Source organism: Dipteris shenzhenensis, chromosome 32 (assembly GCF_047967505.1).
Source record: "Dipteris shenzhenensis isolate YYH24624 ecotype China chromosome 32, Dip_SZ_1.0, whole genome shotgun sequence".
NCBI lineage: Eukaryota > Viridiplantae > Streptophyta > Polypodiopsida > Gleicheniales > Dipteridaceae > Dipteris > Dipteris shenzhenensis.
The window spans coordinates 26,449,481-26,461,190 of record NC_141627.1 but is presented as its reverse complement, the minus strand read 5'-3'; the positions used below and the strand labels follow the sequence as shown (position 1 = coordinate 26,461,190).

General features: G+C 44.5%; 1 protein-coding gene across 1 annotated transcript; it reads left to right on the top strand.

Moving 5' to 3' along the window:
• The first annotated feature begins 2,100 nt into the window (after positions 1-2,100).
• On the top strand, positions 2,101-8,019 carry LOC147880525 (uncharacterized). Its single transcript, XM_087370632.1, has 3 exons — positions 2,101-5,788; positions 6,058-6,556; positions 6,755-8,019. The coding sequence occupies exons 1-3, from the start codon at positions 2,101-2,103 to the stop codon at positions 7,515-7,517; spliced, it is 4,950 nt and encodes a 1,649-aa protein (XP_087226758.1). The 3' UTR covers positions 7,518-8,019.
• The last annotated feature ends 3,691 nt before the right edge of the window (positions 8,020-11,710 follow it).

Sequence of the window (11,710 nt, the reverse complement as noted above, 5' to 3'; positions counted from 1 at the left end):
ATTAAGGGGATCCATTTATTTGTAACATGGGCCATTTTTCTTGAATTACCTAAATTGTGCTGAATAGTTGGGATCCTTCTGAGGGTGGAGCGATCTTGAAGCATGAAAAAAAAATGAAGCCTATATTGTAAGCATCATTATGAGCAAAAAAAAAGATTATATTTCTACGAAATAATAGTAATGGAGCTAATTGTGCAAATAAAATTATGTAGAAGATCCCATTTAAAGAGTGGTTATACCCAAGGATCATAGTGTGATATACATCTATTGTCTCATTAATTGGCTCAATAGCTTGACAGACTCTCTTTAGATGTTCAATAGCCTAAATTGCAAACAACATAATCTAAAGGTAATTTTTTGGCTCTCCTAGAAGCTCGATTTATACAATAAGTATACCTGCATGCTTATGGGAACTAGTTACTCCATTGAATAGTTCCAGCTATAAAAGTTTACGGGTGTAAGAGAAAGTTGAATGGTGTACATACGACCCATAAAGGAAGAACTTAGTGCTTGTAAAGAAAATTGCAATGTTTTACAAGGGAGTAAGGAATTGTATGTGATTTTATCGGCATTGTTGCAGTAGAGGCAGAGGTAGAACATACTTTCACAATGTGGCAATTTCAAGGTTACACAAAGCTTTCCTTGTAATGAAGAAAATCTTTTGATCATTGCAATGTTGCACAAGTATGTGAATATGAGTTTGCTTGTACATTATGCAAGTAAAGGAGAGATCCATATATTCCTTCCTTGTAGTGCTTTAGAAGTTATATAGACATAGTGATTCCCATCAAGAATGAAAGCTTTTAAAAGCAAGAATACTATGAACATTTTATGTTCCAAAATAAAAATATACCTTGATTAGTTTTGTGATAAGTGGTGGGGATAAAAAGAAAACCCAAAAGTTGGCACTAGTCTTCTTGAGTAAATAGAAAGATTCGTAAGAGAAGGAAATTAAATGGAAGATGAGAAGGAACTCTCAACACGTTTGATGGGAGAGTCAATAAATTGAGAATAGAATGGATAGATAATAGAAGGGGCCTTTAGTTTGAATGGATAGATAATAGAAGGGGCCTTTAGTTTTGGTAGGCCATAAGGCCCCATGTATCAAGACATACTATTGTGCTTGTTGAATATGCCTAGAGTTCAAGGCAAGCGATGAAGACATCGAATTTTGATGGGAGAGTTAGCAACATCTTGAGATTAAGGGTGGATAGTTCTTTATGTAAGCTCAACTTTATATATTCGTGTCCCTTAGGGGGAAAGATGTATAACCACTACAAATGCTTCAAGAACATAGGAAATCCATAAGTTAATCAAAGTTCGTGATATGTGTGCCTTTGCTTTTGGTAGGCCATAAGGACCCATGTATGAAGACATATTATTGAGACGTATAGATATTATGCCTAGAGTCCAAAGGAAGCAATGGAGACATGGCCTCTTTTTCCTTTTGAGCAATACATATTGGCCTATCGTTCTCCTATTGAGGAAATAGGGTATATTCATATATATATATATGCGTATATATATATCCCTTAATTGTGCCTTTCCTTCATAAAACCCCGTGTATATACGTATATGTATCCCTTGATTGTGCCTTCCCTTCATTAAACCCCATCCCCATGTATATATATTAGAATGGGACGCCTTAATTCTGTATGGGACGTGGTATGTATATAGGTCTGCAGCAGCTTGAATGAATACAGTGCTTGCTTTGAACTCAAAGCATATAAAAATGCCCTTACCAGCTCTATCCCTCACATTCCTACATTGCCAGCATTCGCATTGTCGCTTTCTTCGAGATCTTAAGACTCTAGCTCCGTCTTGTGCACTTGCTTTGCGTCTCTATCCTTCGAAACTACAACCATTCCGAATTAATCATGGCACTTCACAATAGGATTTGCTGCATCCTTATTGATCGCACGCTGCAGCACCTGCATTCTGCCTAGGTATATCAATCCGTCAAGCTCTTGTATTCTTATTATCGCTCACCGCTGCTCTGCTTTTCTCATCTAGTTCGTAATATTGCATGGTTATAGGTTGACAGTAATTACCGTGATCCCTGGCGTTCGTGGCCTGTGCTGAAATCTGAAAGTTTGCACCATGTACAACATACGAAAGCGAGCTGCGCTAGCTGGTGCTGAGGCCGTTCGCGACCCTTCTGCCCAACAATTGAGCAAAGAGCGAAACGAAGCAGTCGAGAGCCTGAAAGCTTATGTAGACAACGCTCTCCGGAGTGGTGTTGCCCCTGATGAAGTAGAGAGAATGCTCGTCGACTTATTCTCTATGGCTGCAAATGTAGGTCCAGTCGATCTCACGGAAGATTTGTTTCATATCCCTGCCTTTCTCAGATTTGTGGATGACATTGCAGGTTCTGAGTCGTCACATATGGCTGCCGCAAAGCGTAGGCTAAGGGACGAGTTGTTTCGATTGTTCAAGGCTAGAATAGTTCTGCGTCCGGGGGGGTATGGGTGCTCCCTTTTGAGAGCTACCCCAGATGAGCTGTGCGCTTGCCTTGAGCAATTTCTGGGAGCGGAATATACGCCTGTCGAGTCTTTGTCACGTTTATTCAAGGCCTGCATCGCCCTAAACCCCGATGCCACACAAATTCCTGCGGTAATCCGCAATTACGGTTTCGATAGGGAAGGAAATGCCACGCAGCCAGAACCCATTTCCCGAGAGAGGCTGGAGGGTATGATCCAACAGCTAAAGGATCAGTTATTTGCTTCAAATCCTCTTTGGAACGTCCTCCAAAGAGGATCGTTTGCACAATTTCATGCCATTACAGTTCCCCGCCCCGGCGATGATGCCACTGCTCTTACCTACAAGTATATGGGTGACATGATAGTGGATAGACCACTTCAGAAAGACCATCCACACAAGTATCTTCTTGATTGCTTGCGACACAACCTCGAGCCTTTTGCTGATGACACCCGTGACGAGGACTATTTCTCCGACGAGGTGTACAAAGATGACAGCTCTTCTCGCGACGGCACCACTGGTGAACATCTCTCAGTCTTAGAGCTTCTCTTGCAAATCACGCAGAGCTCAGACCTTCCTTTTCAAATCTCATTGTTTGGGCTCTTGCTAGGTCAAAGATTAGGAGTTCCTTTGGTCATGCCAGAGAAGCTTAGCTCCAGTGATGCTAGATTGAAAGTTTCAAAGCACAATGCACAGGCGTTACGGTCCGTCCAAGTGAAACTAGCAAACCGACAGCCCATTTCAGTTGTAGAGGATAGAAGCCTACCGCGTGTTGTCTTCCTGTCGGAGAGAAATGTTGTTACCTCCAGAAGTGCGGAAATGGCACATAAAGTACTTGCATGCAATTTCTTAAGCCTGTATCATCACGGACGCAGGTTGGCCGGTCCTATTGTGGAAGTAGCAGTAGGATTTCTGGGGGAAGACCGCTTGCCTTGCCTTACATTCCTCGTATTTGGCGACTATACTGAGCTGAGTGACTTTGTGAGGGAAATTGCAGAAGTCCTGATTGTTGAGGTACCTGAGAGAGGTGTGCAAGGTTTGCGAGCGAAAGAAGGGCTTTTTTCAATCCAATGGTCTGAAACCGGAGAGGCCGGACGTATAAGGACAAGACACTTCACTGAAATATGGGGGGGCTACAATGAAATATGGGGACGCTCTTCCTCAGTAGAGAGCAGATTGAAGAATGCCCTTACGGCGGCCTTTAAGAAACTGAAGAACTCAGAAAGACGAGAGGTGTACAGGTTGTGCTTGCCTCATTTCCCAAACCAGCAATTGGTAGTCTTCAAAGGGCTCCATGAGACCTTAGCTACGGTGGAGTTCGCTGACGTCAGGGGCACCCTTCTTTTGCAGAAGAGCTTTGCAAAGCAGGCCAAGACATGGTTTGAAAGTCTCAAACTAAGAGACGAGCCTGGCAGAATTAGACAGCAAGAGAGCTGTAAAGAAGAAGAGAAAAAACGGTTCAGTTCTGCTGCAACAGTGGTGAAGGTTCCAATCCTACAGCTCTTTGTCCAGGTACTGATGATCAAGAATGACCAAGTGTTGCGCACGTACGGGATCAAGCTCATGCAGCAGGTAATGCAAGAGAGAATGCGACCAGTGCTGCAAAACGTAGAGGCGGCCTTTCAACAATTTCAACAAAACCCGACCCGGTTTGAGAGTAACTACAGGCAGGCCAAGAAGATGTATTTCGAGAATATAGTCGGGGTGGAGCACCTGTGGCGGGAGGTATGTCATATCTTCGTTGCCGATCCGGTCAATCTGCGAGTCTTGCCGCAGCTCGCCGCAAGGCATTTGTTGGATGGATTCCCTATGGAGGTTCTTGATGGCGATGCAGGGATGATGTGCAATGCTTGGGTGACCGCAGTCTTGACGGAGCTTGACAATCTCCTAACTTCAGAAAGCCCCAAACGTCCAAAGGTGTTCGTTCTAAGTGTCCTGGGGCCGAAGAACGGTGGCAAGAGTACCATGCTGAATCTCATGTTCGGCACCCAATTCCAGACTAGTGCTGTTCCATGCACCTCTGGAGCACACATACAGCTTGTGAGGTCGTATGACTGGGGAGGTTACGACTATGTTCTGGTTCTAGACACGGAAGGCTTCAAGTCTCACACAGATTCTGATGATTCAGACGCATACAATGATCGCTTGGCCAAATTTGCAATCGTGGTAGCCAATGCATGCGTGGTGATGATCACTAGCGTGAGTGATGATGTTCTGAAGCAAGTGATCCCCACGGTGCTGAAAGGATTTGAAGGCTCAGAGTTGGCGGAGAGGAATGGAGGCCGAGCACACACAAAGATCATCTTCGCTTACAGGGCCGAGGATACCTCTGAGACTCAAGTACTGAAGCCCATACAGGAGCATCTCCAACGGCAGCTGAGGCGAGCGGCAAAAGAGCTACATGGGAGTGAGACATGCTCCTTTTTGGAAAGCTTTCATGTGGATGACGAAGAGGAGAAGAGTGATGTGAAGTGGATGGGAAACATCAAGCAGGGTGAGAGGCTACATGAGAACATATCAGGGTGGGCATATGGGCAAAAGTTGGTGAAGCTTCGGGAGTATCTCCATAGGCGGGTGACAGAGGAGAAGCGATGGCGTCCGTTGAGCCTGGCTCAGTGGAGAGACAACTTGGAGTTCGTGTGGAAGGGTATCACCAATGCAGATTTCGATGAGGGCTTCCCGAGTGCAGTGAAGTACCGTGCCTTTCAGGATCTCCAAAACGAGCTAGCAAACTCTCGCAGGAGAGTGTTCAAGAAGTTGCTAGAGGAGTTTGAGGCCCTGGATCCCAAGAGAGACCCGGAGGTGGAAGTCCACAACTTGTTCAAAGAAAGAGTGGAAAAGGCATTGCAAGAGGAGACGGCCGAGGTGCGGGGACTGCTGGAAAGACAGAAGGAGGAATGGATGAAGCAGGAACAAGAGAATTGGGATGATTTTCTCTCGAATATCCATGCCTTCTATGAGCGCAGAGTGGAGGAGTGGATTGCTGGGGTGGCAAAGTTCGAGGAGGCTGTGGAGCGCTACGAGCATCGAGTGCAGCAAGAGGTGGTGGATCGAAGGAAACCTCGATATGAAGGGCAGAAGGATAGGATCTTCGAGGAGGTCTTCGGGAGAGCTTTGCAGGAAGCGAGATTACAACACCAGCCATTGGAAGGAATGGTGGAGGGGCGAGTGCATAGCTCGTATGATAGGTATGGCTTGTCGGACGCTTCCAGGGATGATCAGAGAGCGTTCGGGCTAATTGACGATAGCACCAAGAACCAGTTGAGCAAAATGGTCGACGCAAATCTGAAAGACGTGAAGCAATACTCAGGTTCGAGCTGGCTTCCTGGACTAGGGAGTTAGTTTTGGAATTCTCTTTGATCTTAGAGCGTGCTTGAGTCTTCGCCACCTTTGATTTTATCTTAGATGTTGTGATATTGGATGCTGTGATGCTTGCTTTCGTAGGTTGATCCAAACCTCTTTTCGTCCTACTAACTACTCTGATATATACTTATGAGCTGCTGCATTTTCTAATTACAAGCTGCAAGCGTTGGGCTATTTCAGCGGACTAACTGCGTGGGTGACTATGGCATATGGCAGATGAAATCGTGGAGGAGGTGAAAGCACGAACAGCCGAGCTGGTGAAAACGCGCTCCAGAGAAGAGCAGGTAGCTGCCAACCGATACGTCGGAAGTCTGCTCCTGGAGAAGTTGAAATCCATCCAGCGGAAGTGGGACGAGGATCACAACGTGGCAAGGACGCTGGAGGTGGAACGCAAGCCCGCGCTGAGGAAGTTCTTCGAGCAATACAACACTGATGGCATGAGCGAGCTGGACGTACTCTTCGGGCAGCTGCAGATACGTTTGCAAGCCGGATTCACGAAAGCATTCTACGAGAGCCTGGTGGCCACGGTTGCGGAGCACTTGCAAGGGGAGGAGTGGGTGTCGAACTGGATGGTGATGAGGGCATGCTTAGATCTGCATCTAGTCTTCCTAATAGAGGGCGGAAAGACATCTCGAGTACTGGATCTGGTGGGGGATCCGAGGGAGCACTATCACGGTATAACGGAGCTACTGATGGGGGAGGCAGTGGAGGAGAAGTATGGGGGGTGGGAGGGGGAGTTCAAGGGGAGGGTGAAGGGGGTGGTGAGGGGGGCAGCGAGGGAGGTGGTGAGGAAGGGAGGGAAGGAAGGAGTGAGGGGGTTTGTGGAGGAGGTGGAGGGGAGGATGTGGAGGGATGAGAGGACGAGGGGGATGGCGAGGAGCGTGAGGGGGATAAACAGGGAAGTGTATGGGAGGCAAGCAGGAGGAGCGGGAGCTATGGATGCGGCGACATTTGAGATGAAGGTGGAAGAGCTATGCAAGCAGATAGAAGCGATGGAGGTGACGAGATCATCGTCGTCTTCTTCATTTCCGTCGTCATCTTCTCCATTTCTATCGTCGTCTTCTCCACTTACGTCGTCATCTTCTCCATCTCCATCGTCATCTTCTTCTGATAATCATAATGCAAAATCTAGTAGTACGTCGAACAATATCGTTGAGCTCCTCAGAGATCGCATGCAACACCTCGATGATTCCTCCTCTCGCCCTCGCTGTGACTCCCCTTGCCCCCGTTGCAAAATCCCTTGCTCCCTCGCCTCCGACCACCCCGGCAAACACGACACCCTCCACCAGCCCAAAGGCCTCGTCGGCATCGCCTACTACGGCTCCTCCGAGCTCGTCCCCTACTCTTGCCTCCAGAGCGTCAAGCGCAACGACGACATCGTCCTCGATCAGCATGGCTCCGTCACCCGCTCATATCGAGAGTTCGACAAGCTCTACCCAGACTGGATGCTCCCTGCCGATAGCTATGTGTCCGGCTCTGTCGAGGTCCGCGAATACATCTTCTACCATTACCAGGACGAGCTCACCCGCAGGTTCCCCAACACCAAGAAGCTCGAGGATATGCCTCAGTCCTACAACCACGACCTCGCCACACTCCACAGCAAGCTCATCAACATGTTCCGCCCTTTCTCCCCGATTCCTCACGTCTTAAGACAGGACGTCGAGCGTCAGCCCTGATCTTAGCCAAGGAGTCGCCGAGCTCATCGTCATCTCACTAGAGCTTTTAGGCGATACAACTTGTCTCAGAGCTTTCAGGTGAGACGAGTTCTATAGTGAATAAGTAATAATTTGGGAGCTTTCAGATGATAATAGTTCTATAATGAATACATAATTGGGTGATAGATATGTGAGATGAATGTGTAGAACTGTGCAAGCAGATAGAAGCGATGGAGGTGGCGAGATCATCGTCTTCTTCTCCATCTCCATCGTCAGTAGTAGCTTCGTCTTCATCGTCAGTAAGTAACGGAGAATAAGGCAATCCTCCTTGCAGCTTTAGCAAGGTTCTACTGTAGTATTGCGATTTGATGTTTGATGTATACTTTGGCGATCGCGGATGTCTCAAGCAAAGGTACTTCCTTCAGTTCCTTGTCGCAAACAACACTCATCAGGTCACATTTTTAAGTTGCCTGTACTCCTAAAAAACATGCACGTACGTGATCGCAAGCGCAAATAAAGTATCTTCCACCATGTCTGTGCAATCTTCCCTGTGCAATCTTCCATCTCCCTGCAGCTTTAGCAGGGTTCTACTAGAGTATTGCGGTTTGATGTTTGATGTATACTTTGGCGATCGCCGATAGAAGCGATGGAGGTGGCGAGATCATCGTCTTCTTCTCCATCTCCATCGTCAGTAGTAGCTTCGTCTTCATCGTCAGTAGCAGCTGAATGATAAGATAGATGATAATGAGCCAATGTAAGTAACGGAGAATAAGGCAATCCTCCTTGCAGCTTTAGCAAGGTTCTACTGTAGTATTGCGATTTGATGTTTGATGTATACTTTGGCGATCACGGATGCCTCAAGCAAAGGTACTTCCTTCAGTTCCTTACACAAGGAACTCTAAACCTATTACTATATAGGAAAGCACACTATAACTAGTAAAGTTTGCGTGATTACTTGGCCAGCACTAGGATGTTTTTTGAAATTCTGAAATCCTGTGCTTCCACATGGCACAATGTACACCCTTAGATTTTTTAAATTCTGAAAGCCCAAAAGCTTTTTTTTTAATTCTGAAAGCCCAAAACCTTTTTTTTTAAATTCTGAAAGCTAGTGCTTCTCCGTTTATAAAACCGCCTCTGCGCCTCGCTTTTCTGAGTAGTATGTTTTGCCATGCTCTTGCTACATCGAGCTAGTGCTTCTCCGTTTATAAAACCGCCTCTGCGCCTCGCTTTTCTTCTATTCGTGATTTTTCGTTTTGCAGATCCTTTGTTTTATACGGCAAACATACGTCCTGTCTATGCTGGAGACGAACCAGAACTATCTTGGGATTGTATGCATACTAGTAGTGGCACTTTCCAGAAAGGTTGAGCTCTTTTCTTCGTGTTTGGCAATTGCCATTCGGATTTCATTTTAGGCCTTATGAGCATGGTCGAAAACAACAGTGTCTATGGCAATTGAGGGAAGCAGGCCGATGGAGGGAAGGTGAGTGGAGCACATGAGAAGGCAGGGCAGAGAAGGAGAGGCTGAGGGCGGAGAAGGGGAGAGGGAGGGCGTAGGGGGGAGAAGGAGAGGCGAAGGGGAGAGAGTGAGAGGGATAGGCAAATTGAAAATATTATCTATGAAGAAGTACAAAAGCCAACCAACTAGATTGGTCGTCGGATGGGTGTGAAGTCTGAACATTTGTGAAACATGCCTTACATTTAAGGTGTAGTGAAGTATTTTCTTTTTATGTGAGATTTAAGTCCCCATCTTTATTCACTTTCACTTGCTCTTTTCCTTCCCTTGAAATTTATATAATATTTATGGACGTTTGTTAAAAGCATGGCCATAGTGCTTTAGCCACCTTAGTGTTAAAGAAATGAAAATAACTTCTCTGATTGTTGTCATTCTAGATGCCACACATGGCATTATGCATGGCCATAGTGGTTTTAAGAAACAAAAATAATTTTTGTGATTTTTCAGGGCTCTCATCACTAATTTTTGCTAGACACCCGCACGTTGATATCATTGCCAAATTGTGTTGGATTCCGATTCTAGCTTGATTCGTGAAGGAAAAGAGGCAGTAATGGACATGAATTTTTGGGTGATGGACCATGCTCCTTTCTTCGATCCCATGTTTAGGAGCTCGACAACCTACTTGATACGAAGCTCAAAGTTGATGTATGTTGTATGCCTTCTAGATTGTTTGGCAGAAATGGGGGTTTCTTCAAGCCAGCCCCCATGTGGCAAGAATGTCATCAAATAGTCGAGATTCATCCTCTATGGTCTCCCTCTTGACATGTGTCTTATGCAACATACTCGTTCCTTCATTGTCAAGCTTGCACTTCCTGAAGTGTAAAATAGCCACTCTTCTCAAACTCTTCCATATATTTCTTTGCACATACTACCCATGCAAACACGATGGATTTGACTTGCTCAATAACACTAGGTTTAATTGCTTTGCATATGCCTTGGCAAAGGCAATCGTTACCTCCATGTTGGTAGAGCATTGTTTTTTGTAAACCTTATCGTGGAAAACCATGACTTGTTTCTTTCATGGATAAAAAGTGACCCTTAGGTGATGCTATAGCACTCCCTTTTTTGGTCCATTAGTATAGCACAATTGGGGCCTTTTGACCTAATACTAGCTACCCATCAAATATTTGTTGTAGATGTTAGGCGTAATTACCAAACTACTAGTGGTAGTTTTGTCACCACCATTATTAATTTTATTAGAGTGTTCCTTAATGGTAGTTCTTCTACTACTACATACAATATTACCAATAGTAGTCCTAATCGCAATGATAGTACACATAATATTATTATGATCATCCAACTTTAATCATCATTATATCTATGAATGCATATGTATAGGTCTATCTATATCTATACCTATTTATTCCTCATCCAATATGTTTGCATTTATTTTTGGTTTTTTGCTTACTTTGAAACTAAAGATAATGTGATTTCATTATTGTTTGCATTCTTATCAAACATGAGGAGCTGGAATGCATAAGAGTTGGGAGGCACATTATAATTTCTATGCAGATTTGAGCCATTGAAGAGCCTATTGATTTTGATTGTTTTCTTTCTTATTAAATCCTTAATTTGGTTATTTGACAACGAACATTGCCATATCAATTCATATTTTTTTTGTTCTAGTAATGTCCTATCACAGCATAGTCTAGGGTTGATCATACAAGATAAATGGGTGCTCACATTTAATATATTTTTTAGAGTCAAATGATAGTGGCTATAGACTACAAAATCATCACTTTGAATAAATTTGGCAAGATTCTTCTGATAGAAGGAATAATTTCTATTGCACTAACGATGAAAGAAAATTATCAAAAGGCTGATACAAGGCTCAAAATCACACTAGTGCTACTAGGCTTAATAGTCATAGGCTAGTAGTAGCACTAGTGTATTTACTAAGTAGTGTGCGTGCCTCTCCTCATTACTTGGCCAGCACTAGGATGTTTTTTGAAATTCTGAAATCCTGTGCTTCCACATGGCACAATGTACACCCTTAGATTTTTTAAATTCTGAAAGCCCAAAAGCTTTTTTTTTAATTCTGAAAGCCCAAAACCTTTTTCTTATAATTCTGAAAGTTTCAAAAAGATGTTTAGCTATCAGGCGCTTCAGGAAATTTGCCCACCAAAGTATCCATGGGTGGTGTAAAGGCATGAAGATTTTTATCCAATCACGAACGAAATCGAAAGAATATAGGTTGGGGTCATTGAGACAACATTCCATCACCAACGATGACGTGCAATTGCTTAAGGATGCTCTTGTCGAGTTCACTCAAGCCATGGTTGAGGAGTGGGGTGTAACTCACATCACACATTACATGGTCAGGCAAACCAAGCTCTTTACCTTCAATTCAAACTATTGTTGCAAAAAGATGTTTAGCTATCAGGCGCTTCAGGAAATTTGCTCGCCAAAGTATCCATGGGTGGTGTAAAGGCATGAAGATTTTTATCCAATCACGAACGAAATCGAAAGAATATAGGTTGGGGTCATTGAGACAACATTCCATCACCAACGATGACGTGCAATTGCTTAAGGATGCTCTTGTCGAGTTCACTCAAGCCATGGTTGAGGAGTGGGGTGTAACTCACATCACACATTACATGGTCAGGCAAACCAAGCTCTTTACCTTCAATTCAAACTATTGTTGCAATGTTGTATTGACCTCCCATGTCTTCTTTTTTTCAATGCAACATATTCTTTTTGC

What these genes read in the sequence shown, in the direction of transcription:
- LOC147880525 (XM_087370632.1), top strand. Translation starts at nt 2,101, where the DNA reads ATGTACAACATACGAAAGCGAGCTGCGCTAGCTGGTGCTGAGGCCGTT. An exon ending in AGACGTGAAGCAATACTCAG is followed by an intron (nt 5,789 to 6,057) that starts GTTCGAGCTGGC and finishes GGCATATGGCAG; the next exon opens with ATGAAATCGTGGAGGAGGTG. An exon ending in GGGGAGGCAGTGGAGGAGAA is followed by an intron (nt 6,557 to 6,754) that starts GTATGGGGGGTG and finishes AGTGTATGGGAG; the next exon opens with GCAAGCAGGAGGAGCGGGAG.